Genomic DNA, 22,814 nt, shown 5'->3' on the forward strand with positions numbered 1-22,814 from the left:
GAGAGAATTCGAGAAATTAAAGTGTGAGCGAAACGAAGAAGAGGTCAGGTGAAGATAAAGGGCGCGAGGCTGTCGCCCACCATGTCCCGCGCGGCCTCCTCCACGGGCTGCGCGGCCTGGTCTTGCTCGTCCTCGTCCTCGTTGTTGTTGTGTCCCGCGATGTCGCCATTGTCGTTCTCGCGCTTGCGCCGTCGCGTGGTGCCGCCGCTGGCGCCGCCCGTGACGTCCTCCATGTCAGCTTCGGTGAGCTCCACGTCTTCCAGCTTCCCGCCTCCCGCCTCGTCCGCCCCTTCGACCTTGGCCCCGCCCCCTCCCGCCGCCTGACGCATGTGTCGTGTCGCGTGCGTCGTGCCGTGCGTGTGGTGTGCCGTGAGTGCGGTGTGTGTCATACAGAAGGTGAAGGTGGTTGGTTACCTGTCGGGTGAGGCGTTCGTGGAGGCGGCGGTCGATGAGGCCCAGTCGGGCGGTGTAGCGCTTGAGCCCGTCCGAGTAGCGCACCAGGTCCCGCAGCGTCTCCCGCCCCATCGCCGCCAGACACCGCTGCACCACCTCCTACACACGACACACACGACACAACCAACGACACGACACGACACGCACAAACACACGACACACACGACACACACGACACACACGACACACGACACACGACACACGACACACGACACACGACACACGACACACGACACACGACACACGACACACAGAGATTAGAACAGGTGGATGGAGAAGGAGATGGGCTGCAGCGTACGTGGGAGGGCGGGCGGACGGCGGCGTCCTCGTGGAGGTGCAGGAGGTGGCCCAGCTTTAGGAGGTAGGCCGTCGTGACGTCCGCCAGCACCTCCATCGCGCGCGTGCTCGCACCTGCGCACGCAGCCCACGACACGACACACGACACACACAGCACCGCACGACACACAACACATGGATCAGCACTGAGCCGGCGACTACCAAATGAACGGCGGAGACCTTCGAAGCCGGCGTGGTAGATCAGCATGCCCAGGCCCTGCGCGAGGTCAGCGGGCGGGGCCTCGACACCCGGCGGCGCGTCATCGGGCATTCCCGGAACCGCACCGGCACCCGGCTCCTCCTGTTGATCCATTCACCGTGAGCTGTGTGCGCACACGCACCACCGCACACGCACACACGCAGCACGACACGACACCGCACGACACGCGCGCGCACCTTGGCGCGAAGGGCGGCGCGCATGTGCCGGATCCGCCGCAGCGTGCGGATGTTGCCGGCGACGGCCGTGGGCGCGACCGCAAGCGCCTGCGTCCCCGTGCGCCCGGGGGCCGGCATGTGAGCCTTTTCGGCGGCCGTGGAGCGGACCGCGAACGGCACGGCCGGCACGGCGTCGAACGCGTGGGAGAACTCGGGGAGGAAGAGACCGCCACTGTCGCCGCCGACGCCGCCGCTCGGGGCGACGGGTGCGGCGGCGGCAGCGGCAGCGGCAGCGTCAGCGTCAGCGGAGGAGAGCCGCACGAAGGAGCCCATGCGCGCCGACGAGCGGACGACTGCATCGCGCTCGCTGAAGGGCAGCGATTGCTGCTCGCTCCGATAGGCCTAAGACGCACGACACGCACGACACGCGCGTTAACGGCCGCACGCACACGATCAGCCCGGAGAGGCGGGCCACGTACGAGGTGGAGTTGGCGGTAGGGCCGCGTCAGCGTGGCCCACCTGTCGGCCGCCAGCCCGAGGTCAGCGGCGGCAGACGCCAACTGCTCGCCCGAGGCTTCGCCGCTCGCCACATCAGCAGAAGCGCCGGCCTGACTTGCCGTGGCCGCCAGTGGCGGTTCCAGTTGCTTGGCGACAGGTGGTGTAGACACTGCCGACGCCGACGCTGACGCCGGCGCGACAGCGGGCGAGGTGCCGGCGCCAGCGTCACCGGCGACGGCGGGCGGGGGGAGCGCGAGACTCCCGGGCACAGGCGCGCGGAAGAGCAGGTGGTCGACGTCGAGGCCCAGAGCGACGTAGGGGTCCGGCCGCAAGCGAGCGCGCAGCGAGGCCATGGCCGACGACGATGACGACGACAATGTGGAGGAGGAAGACGTCGACGACGACGATGATGCGTCCAACGACGCATCGCTGGCGTCATTCGGGCCGCCGGCGCTGAGGCTGACGCTCGGCGCACCTGCGACCGCGATGCCCTCCCTCGACTTTCGGGGGCGTCCCGGCCCTCGCTGCGACCATCACAACCCCACAGCGTCAGCCATTGCAGTCGCACACGACACGAACGACACACGCACCTTGGAAACGACTGGGGTGCCGAGGACTGGCGTGGCGGCGGCGCTCGTCGGCGTGTCTTCGTCGCTCTTCTGCTTGCGGGGTCGGCCGGGTCCCTTGAGCGATGGAGGCCGGCGGCCCTCGCGCCGGATGTGGGAGAGGTCGATGTCGGGTACGGCCGCCAGCAGCTCCGCGGCGTGGGCCTCCAGCTGGTCGGCCTTGAGGCGGTAGATGGACTCCGGGTCCGTGTTGTACTGCCTGCAATTCCCGACGATCAAGTCGATATCGCCCTGCGTACGCTCACCCATCAGACACGCACACGCACACACACACACACACACACACACACACACACACACACACACACACACACACACAGAAAACACACGCACACACACGCATGCACCACCGCACACGCACACGCACACGCACACGCGCGCAAGAGAAGCAGCAGATGAGGCGCACCTGAAATTCGGCCTTGCTGTAGTAGTCGCCCTTCTTGAGCTTCTTGGTCATGAGGTTGAGGTACATGGGACGCGCGATCACTTCGTAGTAGTTCGGCGCGTCCCGTTTGTTCACCCTGTTCACAAATACGTTGTCTTCCTACACGCGACACGACACGCGACACAACACGCGATACGCGACATACGACACACACAGTTGAATTCAGAGGGGCTCATTGTATGTGGGCAAAGGGGTGAACGCACGTCGGCGCGCTTCAGACTGCGCAGAACATCGTCGAGCCCGCGGTACAGGTCCTCCTACGCTTCCCAGCAGTGGGTGGAGAATCAGTATCGACAACTGTGTACGGCGACACACGACACACACGACACACACGACACACACACGACACACACACACACATACAACACACACAACACACACACCACGGTCGCGTGTGGTCAGGCGACTCACCCAGGCCTGGGACTCGGACGCGGGTGAGATGGGCACGCTGGTCGCGTCGGGCGCAGCGGCGGTCGTGGACGCCGCAGCCGCAGCTGCGGTGGCGGCCGAGTTCGAGGCCAGGTCCTCCTCTTCTTGCTCCTCCTCGCGCGCAGCTGCCGCGTCCGCCGCCGACTCGGCTGCCGCAGCAGTGGCCGACGGCGGCGCCGTGGGCTCGCCGGCGGCAGCGCCTTCCGAGGGTTGGGAAGGTGCGTTCGAAGCGGAAGTAGAAGAAGTGGTGGCCGAAGTAGTGGTTGTAGTCGACGTGGTGAGAGGCGAGGGTGGAGGTCGGAGCGATGGCAGCAGGGTGGTCCACTCCATGGCGTCGAGTTCTAGCGTGTGATATTCCTCTTCTTCGCCTTCATCTTCACCTTCTTCCTCATCCTGTTCTTCTTGGCCCTCTACTTGCAAGTAGCGTATTGAATAACGAATAAATCAATTGATAAAGTAGCGGCGTAATGGGGAGGTGGGGGGCGGGATCGAAGGCGTACGGTGGGGCCGGCTTGGGGGGCGGGGAGGAGGCGACGAGAACAGGAGGTTCAGAGCACGCTGCACTTCCTTAGGCGTCTTGCGCCGCTTCAATCTCTGCGTAGCCCCCGATCTTGATTCCAAATCGCTCTTTTCCTCGTGCATCGATTTGTGTGCCATCTCGAGAGGCACCTGGTGCACTTCCATTTGTATTTGCCCACCAAAGAAGGCCAATCCTTCGACGCTCGATTTTGTGCGATTTGACCGTTGATCTGAAATTTTCTCTTTTCTTTTTATTTCCATCTGTCAGAATGGGAAACCGACAGAGTGAGTGATGGACTCCACTTTGCACCTTCGCTTTACAAGACGCAGGGCGAGCCGGTGCAGGAGATCGTCGACGGGTCGACAAAGTGGAAGTGCATCGTGCTCCACAGGTGGAAGCCAATGTCGAACGTGCAACCTGAGTCGGCGCACCAGTTCTTGCAGAAGAGGCCGTTGGTGAACGGACCCTCGAACATGCCAATGGGCTCGGTCTGCAAAGAGATAATAGTCAATGAGATACTTCTAATCTGTTGAGGAGGAGCGGAGGGCCAGTAGAGACGTACATATTCCGCGTGCGGCATGTTGAAGAGGATGGCGTTGATGGTGTGGCGCTGGGCGTCGTACATAGGTTGCACGGGAACCAGGGTCGACGCGTTCCAGGAGTTGCCGCCGAAGGCCGCCAGATCAAACGAGTGGTGGATGCCCATTCGGCCGATGCAGTTGCCCGGCGCCCAGCCCTGCTTGACCGCCACCGACTGGTTGAGCGGCACGGTGAAGAACGAGTTGATCTCCAACCGATCGCCGATCACGTCGAGCGACTTGGCGCCCGAGCACATGAACTTGGCATCGCGCGTGCGGATGTAGATGTCGTAGGTGTCGGACTGGCCCGCCACGCGACGCCAGAAGCCGTGGTTGACCAGGTTCTGCTCGATCTTACCCGACACGCGGACGCCAAAGCCTGTTGGCCCATAGGGGGAAAAAGTCAGTCTAAATCGAAACAAATACAACAAAATAACATAAATAATAAGATACCGTCTAATAATAAAATATATTGATAACTAATTATTTATATATTACCAGAAAGTTGGCCGGCGGCGGTGTAGTAGAGGGTGACGGGGGAGAGGCTGGTGGGGCCGCTGGGGGACTGGGCGTAGGCGTAGCCCACGTCGGGGTCGCAGGTCGACGAGAGGCGGGACCAGCCGTTGGCCTCGGCCACGGACGACGACAGGGGCTGTTCGGCGAACACGAAGAAGGTGCGGAGGAGGCGGCTGCCGAAGCCTTGCGCAGCGGCCGGGCCGGAGAGCAGCAGCACGACGCTGAGGGTGACCAGGAGGAGGTGCAGCGAGCGAGCCATGGCAGAGTTGTGCTGTGTGTGTTGGAGTTGGCGGTGACGAAAATGAATTTGGACGTTGGTTTTATGTCGGTGGTAAAACAGTCCCATTGGACCGAGCATTTATTTGATGAACCAATTCTGCATCGTGGAAGTAATCTCCCGCACGGGAGATATGTTACGCTAAAGCGTCGTCCACACACATAACTTTTATCTTGCTTTTCCGTGGACGGGCCACATGAAGCGAACCCCAATCCCTGTTACCACGATCGAGAACTCAAGTGCACGGCAGCAGGTCGCTGATCGTCGCACAACCCGCCTTCTACAACAGGTGGGCAACCTTGGACCGGCTTTTTTGTGTTGTTGCCATCATGGTGTAATGTGTTTCGTGGGATGGTGGTGGCCACAGGCGGGCGAGCTGGCTGGGCTGACAACAAGCCAAGTGCTGGTGGTTGTGGTGGGCGAAGACGGTCAGACGCACTCCTTCGCCACCTCGCACATGCAGCACTTCCTCGATGATCCCACCACGCAACAGACACTCCGCGAGTGCCTTGAGCAGTCGCCCACCACTACTACCACCACTGCCACTGCCACCCAGCCAGCGCCGAGTCTTGACTCTCTCGCCAGCTCTCTCACGGGCCTGTCCCGCCCAAAAAGCCAGGAAAAAAATTAGTTTTCTGGTATTTTGTCTTTTACCCCAAACAAGCAAATGGTGCCCCCCCCTTTTCTGCGTTCCCCACCTTCAGGTGGTGGGTACATTTAGTTCATATTTTATTTATTGAATGGAGCTTTCAGGCTTCCCGCTGTGTGGTGCTCGAGAACATGGTGGGTCCTGGTGACCTTGATGACTACCTGAAGGCGGAAGTCGAAACGGAAGCTGCCAAGTATGGCCATGTAGAGCGCGTGGTCATTCATCAATGCAGGGAGGAGGCCGGAGAGGCGGTGGTGGTCAAAGTCTTCATTCTCTTTCAGAGCGCTGCTGGTATGGCACAACTCTCTGTGTATTTTATTAATATTAATATTTCTTATTATTACCACCAAACAGAGGCGCAAGTGGCACAGACGGCACTCCATGGTCGCTGGTTCGCCGGGCGGATGATCAAGGCGGCGTTCTACGATGAGCAGCTGTTCCTCGCAGGCGACTACGCCAGCACCTGCTTGTCGGCCACCTCCACGGATTAACAGAGTTAGTGACCACAGCCAAGCTTTTCGTTGTGCCCGCGAGTTCAAAATGAGAAAGGTGGCACCTTTTGATCCTTTTTCGGGCCGGCCCGAAAAAAGTTCCCCCATACGACAAAAGGGCAATAAGTAGTCTGGCCAATGGCAAGTACCGGCGATTCGGGCCTTCCAGGACCTTCCACCCCGGCTCGCCGCAAAGGGGTGATTGCAAGTCCTTAAAACCAGCTTCAAAAATCAACCCACTTCATTCACCACAACCAGCAACCACACCAACCCAACTGCGACCATCAACATGACCAGCACCGTGACCAAGCCCACCCTCACCTATTTCAAGCTGTTCGCCCGCGCCGAGGTGCCCCGCCTGCTGCTCGAAGACGCCGGCGTAGACTACGACTTTGTGCCGGTCACCAACTGGCCAGAGACCAAGGCCCAGCTCACCGCCGCCGGCAAGCTCGTCTTCGGCCAGGTGCCACTCTACGAGGAGCCGGGCCTCACCCTGGTCCAGTCCAACGCCATCGCGCACCACCTGGCCCGCAAGCACGGCTACAACGGCACCAACCCCACTGTACGTGTCCTGTGTCCTGTGTGTGCGTGTACGTGTGCGTGTGCGTGTGCGGTGAAGCTCACAGAAAAAATCATGGGAACAGGAGGAGGCACTGATCGACCAGGCCAACGAGGGGCTCGTGGACACCTTCAACGCCATCGCCAAGGCCATCTTTGGCACGCCGGCCGACCAGCAGGCCGAGGCCAAGGAGAAGCTGGCCAAGGAGACCCTGCCGGCCCAGCTTACCAACTTTGAGAAGCTGCTCGAGAAGAACGGCAGCAACGGCTTCTTCGTGGGCTCGAAGCTGAGCTACGCCGACGTCACTCTGTGGGTCGCGCTGCAACTGGTGTTCGCCAGGGTGGAGGGCAGCCGCGACCAGCTCCTGGGCGCCTTCCCGGCTGTGAAGAAGCTCATCGACGGCGTGTCGGAGAGGGAGCGCATCAAGGCCTACGTCGCCCGCGACGTCTACGCCGCCAAGGCCGAAAACAAGATCGCCTAGTCAGTTAAGTGTGCCGTGGGGACAGAAAATAGTCAAAAATCGAAAAAAAGCACGAAAAAAATTCTAAGTGTTTCATTTGTATTTTCTCGTCAGTCTAAAAATACGGTGGTCTGGGCGCCGACTGGGGATTGCGCGATGGGGCATCATTTGGCTGCGATGGGGCCAGATCACACCCATTGGCACCAAACTTGCCACTGGCGTACCTACCAGTGGCTAGCATTGATGCTCAACTCAAAATCGAGTTGCGAAGGGCTTTCCAACTGGAATCAATACGCCAAAATGAGGCAAATGGAGGGGGAGGTATGGCAGTTGATGATTGAAACTGATTCCAAGTTTGTTGGAGAGCGTTTTTCTTGTGCAATCTGTTGTGTTGGCTCTGGTTGTTGAAGTCGAACCATCAAAGGTCATGGACATGCAGCCATCTTGATGGGTTTGGCTGCTCAGGGGAGAAGCAAAAAATCGCCAAGTCCACAACTTTAGTGCCCACTGGCCACTTTTCTTCTTCATTGGGGGTGGTGAGACTTGGCGCCCAAGCTGTGCCTGGTGCCCCCAGTGGGCTTGCTCCTTCACTTTGCTTACAATCTTGTTGATAGAGCTGTGAGAGACACAGAAATCTTTCACAACTTGCTGCCATGTCTTGCCATTGACAAGCACTGTGTGCACAATTAAGGTATGCAGTTGCCCATCAATCCTGGCCCCCTTCTTCCACAACTGGAGGGGTGCCTTCTCCTCTTCTTCAGGCCTCCTCTCCTTCACAAGCCTCTTGAGCACTTTCTGTTTTTTCCTTTCTTCTCAAGCTCCTGCACAACCACCACCATCATCCTCTCACAGTGGCAGCACTCCTTGGACAGCTGCTGCACCTCAGCAGAGACCATAGCAAGGGCCTCTGCAGGTTGGAGGACTGGCTCCTCCACAATCAGAACAGTGGAAGCCATTTTGTGTGCAAGTGCAAAACATTGTGTTTCTTGGTTCACCCAGCTTGCTTGTTGGCACACAGGAAAGAGCACCACCAATTTTTGTTTGTGGGTGAGAGTTTGCCCAAAAGTGCATCCCAGGAATTTCCGAAACGTCTATAAACTGGTCTTGTTTCTCTGCCCCCAGCCTTAATCAAATAATAGACGTCGTATCAAACATAATCAAAGAAACCAAAAAAAAAATCAAAAAGTTGTTTGCCGATTCGCTGAAATGGGAAAAAAACAACAAAATTCCAACAAAGCAACAAGAGAACCAAGGATGGAAACAACACTGGGCACAGCGCTACTTGCACGGCCAATTATCTCCTTGACTAAAGACACACATGGTGCTTTTCCCTTCTTCCAGATAATAACGCAACGTTGCTTTCTTTATTATTATTATTATTTTATGCTATTCCTTTAGGTCAACTAATTTTAGTGAGCTGGCCCAACAGTTGGGCCGATCGTGAGGGTGCTGCAGATGAACGTGCTGGCCGACCGCTTGGCGCCACCGTCAGCCTTCCCCCACACCGACCCTGCCGTGCTGACGTGGGCACACCGCAAGGACCTCCTCCTCCAGCAGATCACCAGCCTCGACCCCGACGTCGTCTGTCTTGAGGTCTGGCTGTCCTATTCACCGCACACGCACACGCACACGCCACCGCACGCACACGCACGCGTTGCTGACGTGGCTGATGAAGTAGGAGGTGGACCACTACGAAGATCACTTCCGGCCGGCCATGGCCAGCCACGGCTACGAGGGCTTCTTCAAGGTCAAGAACGGCGAGGGCGACGCCGACGGCTGCGCGCTCTTCTTCAAGTCCGCCCGCTTCGAGCTGGTGGCCCACCGCGCCATCGACTTTGAGGGCTCGCACACGCAGGTGGCCCTCATCGTGCGCCTGCGCCTCCGCTCCGAACAGGACGGCCGCGACCTGTGCGTGGCCGCGACGCACCTCAAGGCCAAGCCGGGCTTCGAGGAGAAGCGGCTCGAGCAGGGCATTCTCCTGCTACGCAGCGCTCTGGCCTTTATCGGCGGCGGCGATGGTGATGAGGAGGAGCGCCGGCGCATCGCCAGCGCGCCCCTGGTGGTGCTGGGCGACTTCAACGACGTGCCGTCGAGCCTGGTGTGCCGCTACTTCCGCGGCGAGCTGCCGCTGGCCGAGATCCACGCCGCCATACCGCCGCACCCGTTCCGCCTGGCCAGCGCCTACGCGCACCACCCGCCGCTGGCCGGCGATGTCGATGAGGCTGCAGCAGAGCCCTACAGCACGTACAAGAAGCGGGAGACGGAGGTGCGGCGCACGATCGACTACATATGGTACCCGGCCGAGGCGATGGTGCCGGTGGCCCTCCTGGCCGTGCCGGCGGTGAGCGACCTGCCCGACCGGCTGCCCTGTCGAAACCACCCGTCGGACCACCTGGCCCTCTACGCTGAACTCGCCTGGCGCGAGTGATATTTTAGCAATTTCTGTTCCTGTCTGCAGAGTTTGAGGAATGTGACGAAGCCAAACGCCCCGCTCAGGTGTACTTGTCGTTATGGACAGTCAAGGCCAGAAAGTGAGGGGGTGAGCGGGGCGCTGGGCCGTGGTGGCCGAGTCCTTCCGCTGAATGCACTCGCGCTGCGCGGCGATCACACCGGTGAAGGTCGAGAACGGCGAGCCCACGAGGAAGTCCCTCAGCGCGCACACGGCCATCTCCGTCACCAGGCGCGCCGAGATCTGGCAGCGTTGGGGCCACTTGACCCGGTCGCAGCCCATCTCGGGGCCTCCGGGCAGGTTGGCCACCAGGTACACCCCGGTCTGCGGTGGCGTTAGCGCTGGCGGCCACAAAGAGCCGCGTCACGCCCCGCAGCGCTGTCATGGTCTTGATCTCGGCCACCACGGCCTCCAGCGTCGGTTTCCATCGAACCAGGTCCCAGCCCAAGTGCACGCACATGCTCACGACCCGGTTCGTCTGATGCTTGGAAGCCGGACCGGTGTCGAGCGGGCGCAGGCTGGCCAGCACAACGGTGGCCGATTCAACGATGGCGACTGTAAAGGGCAGCACGGGAAACTCGTCCAGCGGCACGCTCATCTGAAATGCGGCGGTTGGGGGCATGGCCAGCATCGGAATGCGCGCCAGATCCACGTCGGCGGCTCGCGGTGCGTTGGCGGTGACAGAAGAGTCCAGCGAAAATGAGAGTTGGCGGTTATCATCGACAGGGTAGAGGTATCAACCTGCGCGCAGGCCATGGTCTCATTTGACTGCACCATTGCACGGCTGGCGAATGTAGGACTCGATGGCGGCCGGTCGAACACGGCCAGCGTGGGTTCGCCCTGAGCGCACGGGCAGGAAGAGGGTGGCGGCGAGGTGGTCGGAGAACTGGGCGGACTCTCCGCAGTAGCCAGCTTTTGCTGGGGCGCTGTTTTCCTTTTGCGGGGTTGGAAGAAAAGTTGTTTCCTTTAGGTTTCCTTCAGTAGTCTTTCTTTTTCCTTGTCGCCAATATTTCAACCTTTTTTCAGGTTGTGGTCGGCCAGTTGTGGAGGCAAGGGCACGGCAGTCTGACGCCTCACGACAAGAGGCGCCTTAGCATGGCCTCATGCTGGGAGCAGTTGAGTAGAATACAAACGCACCAGGTAGTGGTTCCCATCTAATCAGTTCCATCTTTGTTTTCGCGTCTGACTGATTGTTTGGGTGGCGAGCAGAGCGAGACAGAGTTGTCAGATTGAGAAACGCGCAAGAAGAGCAAGGCCATGAGCAGCATGAAGAACGTCAAGGTAGCAGAAGCGTTGGGGGCACTAGCCTCGCGCAAGCTCATCTCAGTCGAGACCAAGACGCCGCTCAAGGACGTCCTACGCACGCTCCACACCAACCGCATCCTCTCCGTGCCCGTCATGGAGAACGACAAAGGTACCCACCAGCCTTTATTATTTCAATTAATATTGGATTTATTATTATTTATATATTATTTGTTAATAAATAAAATATGTGTACCAGGTTGTGTGGGCTTGGTGGACGTGTTGGACCTGGTCAAGTTCACGGCTCTCCAGTTCTTCACCAGCCAGGAGACGAGCGTGATGGACGACAACCTGCAGGTGGCCCCCGAGCTCTTCCGCCAATTCGAATTCGAAGACCGTACGGCCGGCGACCTCCTCAAGCAGTCGCCGAGGTGCGTGCCACTCATTCTACTACACTTTTACATGACAGCTTACACCGCGCTATATATTGACACTATGTTGTATCATATGTGTATACATTGATATATATTAGGAGCCGTAACTTTCAAGTGTTGGACAAGGAGGCGACGCTGGGCGACGTGGCCAAGGTGCTCAGCCACGACACGCACCGCGTGCTGATCGGGCAGGGCCGGGACGCCAAGCTGGTCTCGCAGTCGGACATCGTGCGCTACCTGAGCGAGCGCAAGGACCAGCTCGACCGCCAGGTCCTCAACACTCCCGTCGGCCAGCTCAACATCATCCACGAGCGCGTGCTCCACGTCTCCGAGCACACGACCACCATCAAGGCCTTCTGTCACCTCGTCCGCAACAATGTCAGCGCGCTCGGTACTATTTTCTTTCTTTTATTTTTTTTATTGTTTTATTATTGTTTATATTTATATAATTATTAATATAAATGTTGTTTTCTTGTTCTTTCGCCACAGCTGTGCTGGACAGACAACAGAAGCTCATCGGCACCATCTCGGCGTCCGACCTCAGAGGTAACTGACCCTGGGCCTGTCGTGGACTGACTGCATTCGACGCACACATCCACCTGATGAGGATGCCAATGCTGATGCTGATGATGACGATGACGATGTTTGCTTTTGATGGTCAACAGGAATCACCGATGAGAGCCTGAACAAGCTCACGCTGCCGGTCCTCGATTTCCTGAAGTACACCGAGAGGAAGGCGCCCGCGAGCCTCATTCGCTGCTCTCCCGACGAAAAGGTCCGCTGTCCCCTCCCGCCCACCCTGTCGATGACGATGTGCCGAATTGACGGTGTGTGTCGTGTGTGTCGTGTACAGTTGGACATGGCGATCAACAAGCTGGTGGAGGCCAAGGTGCACAGATTGTGGGTGACTGACGAGAACGAGAAGCCCGTCGGCGTGCTCGCCCTCAGCGATGTCATTCGCACCGTCCTCGCCTGAGGAGCAGTGGGGGGTCGGTGTGGGCTGCAGGTGGTGTGGTTTGTGCGGCACGTGGTGGCATAAAAATGAGTTTTTAAGAGTTAATTTTATTTTATTCATAAGAAGAAAGTGGCTCACCGAAAAAGGTGGTGTGCTACGGGCGCAAGACCGACCGGAACTTTAACAGGAGATGGAGAGCGTGGCGGACGTCTTGCCCTTCGAAGTGCGTCAAGGACTTGATCGCGTTTCCTTTCCAGCCCAGCAATGCCCAGCTTGTATAACCAATAATTCTATTTTTTCTATTGCCCCACAGATCTGGTTGCGCATCTTTAGCTTCATAGATGGTAAGATTCTGTTGAACACGGTGGCCTTGGGTACCTTCACCCCGCCTCACCCCCTCAACTTTTTTTATTTATTATTTTATTATTATTAAATGCCTCGCTGGCAACACAAACAAATAAAATCCAAAATTAAATTAACTAAAAAAATATTTTGGTAAATGGAATGTAGTGTGCGGGCAGTGGCGCAGCCTGGTCGACGACGAGGAGGTGTGGGAGACCCAGGTCCGGCGGATCCTCGCGGACCACCCCGACCCCGTCCTCGCCCCACCGCCCACCGCCCCCACGCCCGCTCCTACCGCCGCCGCCGCCGCCGGCACCACCCCCGATTCACCAGCACCCACCGATTACCAGTACACACACCAGCCCTTCGGCCTCGTCGACGAGCCTCTCCTGTGGTACAGGCGCCTCACTCCTTCCTGCGCACATGCTCACGGCACGACACACACACACACGACACACACACACGACACACACGACACACGACACACACGCACGGCTAATGATAGAGTTGGTGACCGTGCAAACAGGAAGGAGGTGGGGCGCACGGGTGAGGTGGAAGCGGAGGCGGAGGAGAAGATCGAGGTGTGGGACCGGGAGGCGCTGAAGCGGCGGGAGAAGAAGAGGAAGACGGAGGAGAACCGGCGGGCGTTCCGGGCCAGGGCCGAGAGCTGGGTCAAGCCCAAGGACCGCACCTGGAAGTGGCTCTACCGCGCCAAAACGGTTCCGCCCCAAACGCGAACGACAAAGCAATCGTAAAGCCTGACGTGTGTGCGTTGTGCGGTGTGTGCGGTGTGTCGTGCGCGGTGTGTTGTGTGTGTGTGCGGAGCAGAATTGTCTGATGGAAATCGAGAGTCCAAGCGGAATTGGGTGGAAGGAATGGAACGAGACCGACGGCACGTTCGTGCGCTATGAGGGTACGCGCGCGCTTCATGCTACGCCCCCATCAGGAATCACACTCAACCTTGAGCGCGCACGCACCCAATTGTTAACCTACATAGCTGTACACCACACGACACGACACGACACACACGCATGACACGCACACGCCCATCAGGCGAGTGGAAGGAGGGCCAATTCCACGGCGCGGGCATCAAATGGCACAGGGACGAGGACAAGCAGTGGAAGTGCGTGGGCCAGTTCGCCAACGACTACGCGGACGGCGAGGCGAATGCCGTGTGGGCTCACACGATGGTCATCTACGAGGGCCTCTGGCAGAACGGGCTGCCCCACGGCTACGGCGTCAAGAGCCACCCCAAGGGTACTGCCGCCGCCGCCGCCGCTGCTCGTCGTGCGTTGTGTGCGTCGCTCATAGCGCGCCCACGGCACACGCGACACACGCCCAACCGCACACGCGCACGCACACAGATGGCAAGTACGAGGGGATGTGGGTCGAGGGCATGGAGACGGGACACGGGAGGCACTCGTGGAACGACGGCAGCTACTTCGAGGGCGACTGGGTCGGGGGCCAGCAGAACGGGCACGGCACCTACGTATGGAAGTCCGGCAACTGGTGCGTTTTTATTATTATTATTGTGGGTGTTATTTGATACTTTAGTTGTTATTATTATTATTTATTAATTATTATTTCGTTGTTGGTTTCATTGGCTTTTTAGTTTTTTTTTAAAAAAAAACAATGTGGCCGGCTCACTCGTTGTGCAGCTTCACGGGCCTGTGGGAGAACTGCAATCAGGTCAAGGGCGTCAACACGTGGTTCGATGGGCGGAGCTACGACGGCGAGTACCACGCCGGTGAGAAGCGCGGCCAGGTGCGTACAGTCGTTGTGTGTGCGTGAGTGCGACGCCACACACACACACACACACTGACCGCGCTCTGGACTGTAGGGCACGTACACGTGGGCCGATGGGAGTGTATACAAAGGCGGGTGGGATCATGGCCTGCGGCAGGGCGAGGGCCGAATGGATTGGCCCGACGGCACCTGGTTCTTGGTACGCACGACACACAACACGCATGTGCACACACACAACACGCATGTGCACACACAACACGCATGTGCACACACACCACCACACACACACACACACACACACACACAATGTAACTAATGTGATGGTGGTGGCTACGCAGGGCGTGTGGGACAGGGACGACCGGGTGGAGGTGCGGGAGTCGAATGTGCGGGACTGGAACAAGAGAGACAAGCCCTACGATCTGTACTTCCTGGAGGACGGCGACGTGTGGAACCGGAAGTACATGCACGACATCAAGGAGCGCAGGCGGCAGAAGAAGCTGGCCATCGAGGAGGAGCGGCTCAAGCAGAAGCTGCTCGACAAGAAGACATCGACTTCATCGCCGTCATCGCCGTCGGTTGGCGCCGAGCTCCAAGAGCTGCCTCTTGCCTGATGCCTGTAACAACAAGAAATAGAAAAGAAATGCCTATTTCTTGGCCACAGCCCTTGTTGAAGGTGGTTTGGTACCTGTGCTGGCCAGCCTGCGCCCGCTCGACACCGCCACCGCGACCAAGGTGTCGATGTGTGCACGTGTGGCGCGAGTACCTGGCGCAATGGCAACCAACGCCGGAGGCCGTGGTGGCCGAGATCAAGACCATGGCTCTTTTTTTTTGTGGCCACCAACCCCAACGCCACCACAGAGCTGTACCTGGTGGCCAACCTGCCCGGCGGCACCGAGATGGGCTGCGACCCGTCAAGTGGCCCCAGCACTGCCAGAGCTCGGCGCGCCTGGTGACGGAGATGGCCGTGTGTGCGCTGACCGACTTCTTCGTGGGCTCGCCGTTCTCGACCTTCACCGGCGTGATCGTCGCGCAGCGCGAGCGGGTGCAGCTGAAGGACCCGGCCCACCGCCCTCAGGCCGGACTGTGCCCGCGACCCACTTTCTCGCCTTGACCCTTTACCATGATAAGTACATATGAATGTGTGCATTCCAGCAACACCGCCCTGCTCAATTTGCAGGTTGACCCTGTCATCACCGGATTGCCTGGCCCCGCTCTCCATGGCCGCCGCCATGCTGGGGGAGCCAGTACTTGTGATAGATGTGCACCACCTGCTCCTGGGTCCTCGCAATCGACCCTGGCCTGCGGGCGCAGATGCAACTGTCAACGAACTTGACAACACTCACATCAGAGCCGCCAGGGTGCTGCGCACCGTTTCTCTCGGACCAGGTCGATGGCCTGCTGCGGCTGCAGGCCCTCTTCGCCGACGAGGTAGCACGCGAGGATGGTGCCCGTACGCCCATAGCCCTGCGTATGACGCAGCCAGGGAGAGCACCACCAGTTCCATTTGAAGCCGACGTCTACGGTCAGGAAGGAGGAGGGTGGGAAGGTCGCACCTTGTGGCAGTGGGCCACGACGCCGTAGCCCGACTTGATGGTCGCTCTGGCTTCCTTCATGAACGCCACGATCTGTTCCTCGGTGGGCGACTCGTAGTCTGCGTTGGTTATAAAAAGTGAGCGAGTAGAAGATGATGGCGAAGTAGAAGATGATGATGACCTGCGATCGGCAGGTGAAGGAACTGTAGCGGTCTGACGCCGAAGGTGTCGATGGGGCGGCAGCTGGTGGGGAGCGGCTCGGGGGTGAGGGTGACGACGAGGCCCACGCGCTGCCGTCGCGCGAGGTAGCGGAGGTGCGCGGGCGTGGGAAAGGCCATCCCGCCCAGCCGCCCTTCCAGAACCCACCCAAAACGGACGGGCACCACCTCGCCTTCTTCTTCTTCAACTCGAGGATCTTCTACGTCGCGGGACGTGCTCAAGTGTCTTTTTGTTGAATGGAGATCAGCAGGAGTAATGGTTTGAAATTCATGTTGTATTTGAATTGATGATTGCAGCGACCAAGGGGAAGGGGTCAACCGTAGAGAGGCCTCAGGGAAGGGACGGCATCGATGCAGTGCGCGCTGCCCGGAGAAGATGCGCACAGCAGCTTTCATCATCCTCTGGTTTCGCAGTAGCGTTTCGTGAATGTCGACGACGATCGTTGGTCGCGCAAAGTCGCCAAGGCCACGCTTCTTCACGTTGCGAACAACTGCTCGCTCAACCTAGACAGCTTTCTAGAAGTCCTTGTCTTCCTCATCGGCACCAAGGCCAACACAATTGGTACCAGCTATCTTCTTATTCTACTTGGTCTCTTTCTTCTTTTCAACTTGCATTAGTCGCCCCCAATTCAATCATTCATCTTGTGGCCTCCTCCCTTTACATGATTTCCTTCATGAACTTCTGCTTCAACACTTCTGCTTCAACAAGTTCTGGCGAACGTTGCAAACGTTTTAAAATCTTCTCCATCTCAGCTCGTAGCGAATCATCATGTTTGCGGCCAAGGCACGACAGGCCATGGTGAGGAACCAGTCCACAGTGGGCAAGGCCGACTCCATCGGGGAGGCCATCGACAAGTGGGAGACCACCGAACTCGAGAAGGTCGAGGCCAAGGCCAAGCTGCTCGGGTGCGTTGCCCCTGCCGCTCACTCCTTCGCACGGCAGCTCAACCGGTTCTTGTGCATCAGCGCTGCTTACAACACCTTACAAACCACCAACAACACCAACACACGATAGGTCCATCTTCTGCGTAGATCACGCTGATATGAAGGACCAGCTCTTGAAGAACAACAACGTCATGGCGGGTATGCAATTGGCACACGCTCCACCGCACACACACGCATGACACGACACGACACGACACGATAATGATGATTGTGTGCGCGGTGCAGGTAGTGTGGTGAATTTGCTGGTCCACAACCAGAAGGAGGCCAGGAAGGTGCGAGTGCAGGAGAGCGAGAGGAAGAAGCGCATTGCCCAGGAGGAACAGGCCAAGAGAGCCAAGGCACAAAAGCTTCGCGTCCAAGCCAAGCTCGAGGAAAAGTACTGCCTACTACCACCTTGTCAGTGTCGTGTGTCGGTGTGTGTCGTGCGTGTGTCGTGCGTGTGGCGTGCGTCGTGTCTGTGTCGTGTGTGTCGTGTCGTGTCGTGTGTCGTGTCGTGTGCGTGTGTTAAGGCGGAAGCTTATGGTGTGGGTCGTCATCAGGTTCCAGCTCATCCCGAAGGAGGAGATCATGACGATCTACAAAGAATGCGATGGTGATATGGAGGCTACCATCGACGAGCTCCTCTACCTCGTCGCCCTCACCGAGGCCAAGATGCGCGAGGCCGAGGAAAAGAAGCGGCGAGCCGAGATGGAAGAGCAAATGCGACAGAGCCAAAGAAAGGTTCATTCATCGTCTCCTGCTTTTCTTAAAACTTTTATTAATTTTCTTCTCATTGTGATCTTTTGTTTTTTGGCTTGTTTTATTTCGTGACTCACGGTTGCTTGCGGCGGCGTGCAATAGGATAAGGAGAAGCAGGAGAAGAAGGCAAAGAAGGAGAAGCTGAAGAAGAACAAGAAGGCGGAGAGAGCCGGGTCCGGATCGGGTTCCGTCAATGAAGAAGAGCGCGAGAAGGCGGTCATCATGAACTTCATCGAATCGCTCTCCCACGGCGAAGTGACCGCCGAGCTCGGTACACGCCGCAACACTCACCTTTTCATTTTCTTTTTAAAAAAATACTCTTCTCACCGTTTTCGTTCATTTGCAGCATCAATCGAGGACACGGCCGACAAGAACGCGCTGGCGGTCTCGCTCGCCCAGGAGCAGTTCGACTCTCTCACCAGGTACAATCGTTTTAGATATTTAGAAATAGAAAAAGAGACATATGAGATATAGGAGTGCAATTATATTTATTCCATTTTTGCTCGTCACGCGCGAAGGGAGGAGATCGAGGAGGTGCTGGCCAAGCACCACTTCACGCTGACCGAGGAGGCGTCGGCCAACCTCCTCCAAGCTTCGGAGAACAAGCAGGTCCAGGTGCTGCTGCTCGCCTTCGACAAGGAGTTCGAGGAATGGGAGATCAGAGACCTCCTCAGCGACCACGGTACTTTCGCTCGCCTCGCGCTCTCTATGCCGCGTCTCGGCCGTGTGCGTGTGCGGTGCGTGTGCGTGTGCGCATTCGTGCGCTGAAACACAGCCGTGTGCGGAAATAGACTGGGACGGCGCGGCGGTAACGGTGGCGCTCAACGCCAGGCTGGACGAGCGAAAGAAGAAGCGCGAGGAGGCCGAGAAGGAACGGGCCAAGAAGGCGCTCGAGGCCGAGGCCGAGGCCGCGCAGAAGCAGAAGACCGACGCCGCCGCCGCTGTTGCGGCCGCGGCCGAGGCGCAGAAGCAGCGCGAGAGTACGGCGCAGGCTGAGGAGCGCAAGCTGCAGTCGGAGAAGAGGCTGACGATCCGGAGGGTCAAGAAGACCGAGAACCTGGGCAACCACTTCGAGAAGCAGATGCGCGAGAGGCAGGAGGCCCAGGCCCAGCAGCAGCTGCAGAACACCGCGCAGCAGCAGCAGAAGTTCGAGGGCGCCAGGCAGCAGCTCGTCAAGAACCTCCAGGTGCGTGTTGGCTAGCCGGTCTTCCGGGCTGCGTGCGGTGCTCACGTGAACGTGGTGACTGATTGCATGAACACACGACACACACACATACACACACAACACACACAACACAGGGATGTTCAATCCCAACATGATGATGGGCGGACCTCCTCCTCGTCGCCCTCCCAGGCCGACCGAACGTACGCTTTCTCCATCTCGTGCCACCCACACCAGAGTCTTACTAACCGACACGACACGACACGACACGACACGACACGACACGACACGACACGACACGACACGACACGACACGACACTGTCACACCTTATGAGCAGCCGCGCCAATGCCGGGAGTACCCTCCGAGGCGGACAAGGTGACCTTCTCTCTGCCTCAGGAAGAGCAGGAAAAGCCATCAACACCCACCGCTGCCGCCACCTCCGCCTCCGCCGCAGCCGACAGTGCGCAGCCTCCCTCGTTTGTTGTTGCCTGTGTCGCGTGTGTCGTGTGGGTGGTGTTGTGTTGCACGTGTCGTCCGTGCGCTGAAGTGGTGTGGTCTTGGCCGCAGGCGAGTTCGTGGACCACTTCCTCGAGGTGCGGAAGGCGAGGGCGGTGGGCGCGAGAGGCCGACGAGCGCCGTCGAGGAAGCCGAGAGGGGCAACCACCAAGGAAGCCGAACCGGAGAGCGGTCAGGACGACTGACCAGCGTGGCCTTCGCATCTTAGTAGAATGTGTTTAATTTGATCCCTAAAGCTGCCGATTGGTTGCCGTTTTCCTTCTTCGTCAACTTCACTTCATCCGGGCTTGAAGGAGATGACGGCGAGAGGCCACAGCGCATTGGCTTGATGAACGGAAAAATGGCAGAATCGGTTGGTCGACGAATTGCTGGTCTCCTTCCCCCCAGCACTTCCGCTTTCTGCCAGCAGCACAACACACCCCTCTCAACTGCCCAAGATGAAGATGACCCCAGCCCTTTTCGTTGCGCTCTGCAGCGTCGTCTTTCTTGCTTCGGCGGCCAGCGCTCAAGTCAGTGCGTACACCACAACAACGCTGCACACGTGTTATTATTCTGTTTTTATGGCTAACCCTGCTGCGCAAAATAACATATTTTTACATTTAGCGAAGGGAGTCGCCAAGCTGAGCACGACCAGCTTCGGCACGGACCTCAACATTGCCGGTTATGTGACCTTCACCCTCTCGGCCGACGGCAATGTACCCCCGCCGGACGCAAAGTAGTTACTGCGTTTTTTTATTTCATTTTCACCCCATTCTTGATCAATACCTGCGCAGGTCACCGTGGAGGCAAATATCACGGGCGAACTGGGCAGCCAGGCCTACGCCATGCATGTTCACCAGGTGCGTCGGAGTTCCCCAAAACGAATAACAAACCAATGAGACATAATGTTATATGTTATAATTATATGAATTTACTGAAATGCGCTTTCTGCACATTTCATGTGGCCTGCTCGTAGTCTGGCGACCTGACCAACAAGACGACGGGCTCGTCTGCCGGCACACACTTTGCGGGCGCCGGCTCGGCCACCCACGGCTGCCCGCCCTCGCTCGAGCGCCACGAGGGCGACATGGTGCGCACTCCCTCCTCGGCCCTCGGCTATATGGGCCTGTGAAGGCGGTGGTGTGTGCTAATGACCGACCACCACCACTGTAGGGCAACTGGACCGCGGTGAGCGGCGTCATCCAGATGTCCAAGACCCTGGACCTGCTCCAGCTCACCGACATCAAGTACGTGCGCACGCACACGCACACGCACACGCACACGCACACGCATGGAGTGTGAGAAAACTAAAGTGCGATGGGTGGTCAGCTCGATCATTGGTCGGGCTGTCGTGTTGCATGCGGGTGAGGACGATTGCGGCCAACCCACCGGACACGCCGGCAACTTCCTTGCGGTCGGTGTGATCGGCATCCCCAACGTCGCTGGCAACGCCGCCACCAGTACGCACTCCAAACCTCGCCTACCATGCGCACACGCACCACCGCACACGCACGCACCACCGCACACGCACGCACCGTACGCGCACACGCGGCGTACGACACTGACCCACTCCGTGCACCTGTAGATGGCGACACGACGGCGAAGTCGGCTGTGGTTGTGCTCGAGCCGACTGCGAACTGCAATGAGAGCTGCAGCGGCACCGTATGGATCACCGTCGAGGACGAGGTACGCCACGGTCACATCTCGGCTCAGCTCAGTGTTTTTTTAAAACTCCGGCTCGTTCTCTCTACACCACTGGTCGCAACCGCCGTTGCAATGTACTCACACTCGCGATTGGTCGTATTTTATGTGTGCGTAGGGTGTACGTGTGGTGGCCGAGGTGGCCGGTCTTGAGCTGAACAGCAAGCACGGCTTCCACATTCACACCGTGCGCCCACCACATGCCTTTGTTGTTCTTTTTTATTATTACTGTTATTATTATTATTATTTTCTAGTTTTAATTGAATATTGTTCTATTTTCTTTTTATCTCCACAACAGTATGGCGATCTGAGCAGCACCGACGGCTCCAGCGTCGGTTCGCACTGGAACCCGACCGGCGCCAAGCACCACGTTCCCGAGACCACGCCGCGCCACGTCGGCGATCTGGGCAACATCCAGTCCTACGACTCGGCGACGGGCCTGGCCCACTTCAACTACACCACCACCAACATCCCCGACGTGCATTCCCTGCTCGGCCGCGCTGTACGTCATCCTCGTCATCACCGTCACCATCACCATCATTATCGCGTGGCACAATGCTCACAATTAATTGTCGGTGCCTGATGTGCAATCATCAGGTCGCAATCCACAGCGGCAAAGATCATGGCTCTGGCTACGGCTGCGACCAAGCCGGTACGTTCATCCGCCTCTCTCGTTGGACGTGTGCGTGTGTGCGTGTGTGCGTGTGCGTGTGCGATGATAAGAAGGTGCGTGGAGAAGAATGCTAAGAACGCGTGGGTGCTGTGCGTTCAGGTACGTCGGGCAAGCGGATAATGGTGGGCGTGATCGGCCTTGCCCACCCGTCCACGGTTCCGTCCCCGGTGCCCATCGCCGTCGACAACACCTTTGCCAACGAGGACTGCACCGCCCGGCCCAGCAGCGCCCACAGCCTCACCGCTCCCCTGGCCGCCCTTCTCGGCTACCTTCAGGCCTAAGCTCCATAGGCCTCTTCCCAACACCACCACCAGGCGCAACACACTGACAACCCGACGAGTGGTGGCTCGGACTTGAAATTGTGCTACACTCACAGAAGAACAAGGGGGTAAGAAAATGTGTGGAGCACCGCTGAGTTCCAAGCACCACACCACCGGCACAAAACACAACGGGGGACACGACACCCGGCAACGCACTCACGGAGTGAAAAACCGTGTGGCGCCGCGGCTCCGGAGTGAGCGAAAAGAACGAAAGCGACCGTTAGCCGAATCATGATTAATTGTGGTTTCATTAATTTATCTATTTTTTGTCGTCACTGCGTTGCCTTCGCTCTTTGTTCGCTCTTGGTTTCTTCGATCATCATCCATCTTCAGACTCCAGTCGCTCAAGCGCTCGAAATACCTTCAGAGGGTACACACCCTTCATCTTCTTTATCGGCGCATGATTTCTTCGTTCTCTCCTTCCCTCTCTTTCATCTCCGAACGTGTTGCCTACTTGGCGCCGTGTTAGGCAACAGCTTATCGAATCACTCCATCTCGTTCTTTAATTGTTCTCTCTTCGTTCTTCTTCTCCATCTTCCATCTCCTCTCCTTGTTCAATCGTGGCGCAACTCGTTTACCGATTCATTGAAGAATGGAACGGCATGGGGGGGGGACTTGATGGATAAGGAACGAAACTAACGCGAGGCC

General features: G+C 58.2%; 11 protein-coding genes across 11 annotated transcripts in view; 7 read left to right on the forward strand and 4 right to left on the reverse strand.

Annotated features, from left to right (window-relative positions):
* Window positions 1-44: 44 nt before the first annotated feature.
* On the reverse strand, window positions 45-3,492 carry ACA1_215690 (bromodomain domain containing protein; the record flags this gene model as incomplete). Its single annotated transcript, XM_004337062.1, has 10 exons — window positions 45-320; window positions 415-540; window positions 752-864; window positions 970-1,090; window positions 1,186-1,566; window positions 1,644-2,137; window positions 2,249-2,519; window positions 2,695-2,832; window positions 2,937-2,990; window positions 3,145-3,492. 10 exons carry the CDS (start codon window positions 3,490-3,492, stop codon window positions 45-47), a joined length of 2,322 nt encoding a protein of 773 aa, XP_004337110.1.
* Window positions 3,493-3,998: 506 nt separating this feature from the next.
* ACA1_215700 (uncharacterized protein) lies at window positions 3,999-5,035 on the reverse strand (the record flags this gene model as incomplete). Its single annotated transcript, XM_004337063.1, has 3 exons — window positions 3,999-4,172; window positions 4,245-4,639; window positions 4,759-5,035. The coding sequence occupies 3 exons, from the start codon at window positions 5,033-5,035 to the stop codon at window positions 3,999-4,001; spliced, it is 846 nt and encodes a 281-aa protein (XP_004337111.1).
* Window positions 5,036-5,833: 798 nt separating this feature from the next.
* ACA1_215710 (uncharacterized protein) lies at window positions 5,834-6,193 on the forward strand (the record flags this gene model as incomplete). The annotated part of the gene is made up of 2 exons (XM_004337064.1): window positions 5,834-5,993; window positions 6,057-6,193. The coding sequence occupies 2 exons, from the start codon at window positions 5,834-5,836 to the stop codon at window positions 6,191-6,193; spliced, it is 297 nt and encodes a 98-aa protein (XP_004337112.1).
* A 289-nt stretch (window positions 6,194-6,482) lies between these two features.
* ACA1_215720 (glutathione transferase subfamily protein) lies at window positions 6,483-7,233 on the forward strand (the record flags this gene model as incomplete). Its single annotated transcript, XM_004337065.1, has 2 exons — window positions 6,483-6,755; window positions 6,820-7,233. The coding sequence occupies 2 exons, from the start codon at window positions 6,483-6,485 to the stop codon at window positions 7,231-7,233; spliced, it is 687 nt and encodes a 228-aa protein (XP_004337113.1).
* A 1,434-nt stretch (window positions 7,234-8,667) lies between these two features.
* Window positions 8,668-9,640, forward strand: ACA1_215730 (Hypothetical protein; the record flags this gene model as incomplete). Its single annotated transcript, XM_004337066.1, has 3 exons — window positions 8,668-8,805; window positions 8,891-8,959; window positions 9,008-9,640. 3 exons carry the CDS (start codon window positions 8,668-8,670, stop codon window positions 9,638-9,640), a joined length of 840 nt encoding a protein of 279 aa, XP_004337114.1.
* Window positions 9,641-9,730: 90 nt separating this feature from the next.
* Window positions 9,731-10,292, reverse strand: ACA1_215740 (uncharacterized protein; the record flags this gene model as incomplete). The annotated part of the gene is made up of 2 exons (XM_004337067.1): window positions 9,731-9,985; window positions 10,014-10,292. The coding sequence occupies 2 exons, from the start codon at window positions 10,290-10,292 to the stop codon at window positions 9,731-9,733; spliced, it is 534 nt and encodes a 177-aa protein (XP_004337115.1).
* A 635-nt stretch (window positions 10,293-10,927) lies between these two features.
* ACA1_215750 (CBS domain containing protein) lies at window positions 10,928-12,313 on the forward strand (the record flags this gene model as incomplete). Its single annotated transcript, XM_004337068.1, has 6 exons — window positions 10,928-11,075; window positions 11,163-11,334; window positions 11,436-11,728; window positions 11,827-11,883; window positions 12,003-12,112; window positions 12,191-12,313. 6 exons carry the CDS (start codon window positions 10,928-10,930, stop codon window positions 12,311-12,313), a joined length of 903 nt encoding a protein of 300 aa, XP_004337116.1.
* Window positions 12,314-12,482: 169 nt separating this feature from the next.
* On the forward strand, window positions 12,483-14,991 carry ACA1_215760 (Fbox domain containing protein; the record flags this gene model as incomplete). The annotated part of the gene is made up of 10 exons (XM_004337069.1): window positions 12,483-12,515; window positions 12,606-12,666; window positions 12,803-13,028; window positions 13,161-13,353; window positions 13,463-13,547; window positions 13,688-13,921; window positions 13,999-14,143; window positions 14,293-14,398; window positions 14,475-14,579; window positions 14,719-14,991. The coding sequence occupies 10 exons, from the start codon at window positions 12,483-12,485 to the stop codon at window positions 14,989-14,991; spliced, it is 1,461 nt and encodes a 486-aa protein (XP_004337117.1).
* A 579-nt stretch (window positions 14,992-15,570) lies between these two features.
* On the reverse strand, window positions 15,571-16,250 carry ACA1_215770 (dual specificity phosphatase, catalytic domain containing protein; the record flags this gene model as incomplete). The annotated part of the gene is made up of 4 exons (XM_004337070.1): window positions 15,571-15,679; window positions 15,750-15,844; window positions 15,934-16,031; window positions 16,094-16,250. 4 exons carry the CDS (start codon window positions 16,248-16,250, stop codon window positions 15,571-15,573), a joined length of 459 nt encoding a protein of 152 aa, XP_004337118.1.
* A 676-nt stretch (window positions 16,251-16,926) lies between these two features.
* On the forward strand, window positions 16,927-19,678 carry ACA1_215780 (uncharacterized protein; the record flags this gene model as incomplete). Its single annotated transcript, XM_004337071.1, has 10 exons — window positions 16,927-17,036; window positions 17,146-17,213; window positions 17,301-17,451; window positions 17,585-17,795; window positions 17,916-18,084; window positions 18,160-18,235; window positions 18,332-18,495; window positions 18,605-18,999; window positions 19,374-19,437; window positions 19,545-19,678. The coding sequence occupies 10 exons, from the start codon at window positions 16,927-16,929 to the stop codon at window positions 19,676-19,678; spliced, it is 1,542 nt and encodes a 513-aa protein (XP_004337119.1).
* A 252-nt stretch (window positions 19,679-19,930) lies between these two features.
* ACA1_215790 (copper/zinc superoxide dismutase) overlaps window positions 19,931-22,814 on the forward strand; it is a gene marked incomplete at both ends in the record, with an annotated part of 3,791 nt that continues 907 nt past the window's right edge. Inside the window, 13 exons of the mRNA XM_004337072.1 lie at window positions 19,931-20,006; window positions 20,097-20,188; window positions 20,267-20,332; window positions 20,449-20,562; window positions 20,646-20,719; window positions 20,802-20,932; window positions 21,058-21,158; window positions 21,292-21,360; window positions 21,472-21,675; window positions 21,771-21,825; window positions 21,946-22,013; window positions 22,240-22,385; window positions 22,500-22,536. Coding sequence (XP_004337120.1) covers window positions 19,931-20,006; window positions 20,097-20,188; window positions 20,267-20,332; window positions 20,449-20,562; window positions 20,646-20,719; window positions 20,802-20,932; window positions 21,058-21,158; window positions 21,292-21,360; window positions 21,472-21,675; window positions 21,771-21,825; window positions 21,946-22,013; window positions 22,240-22,385; window positions 22,500-22,536 — 1,233 coding nt within the window. The remainder of the gene's footprint in view (window positions 20,007-20,096; window positions 20,189-20,266; window positions 20,333-20,448; window positions 20,563-20,645; window positions 20,720-20,801; window positions 20,933-21,057; window positions 21,159-21,291; window positions 21,361-21,471; window positions 21,676-21,770; window positions 21,826-21,945; window positions 22,014-22,239; window positions 22,386-22,499; window positions 22,537-22,814) is intronic.

The sequence above is a fragment of the Acanthamoeba castellanii genome, assembly GCF_000313135.1.
Source record: "Acanthamoeba castellanii str. Neff unplaced genomic scaffold scf7180000084758, whole genome shotgun sequence".
NCBI classification, from domain to species: domain Eukaryota; phylum Discosea; order Longamoebia; family Acanthamoebidae; genus Acanthamoeba; species Acanthamoeba castellanii.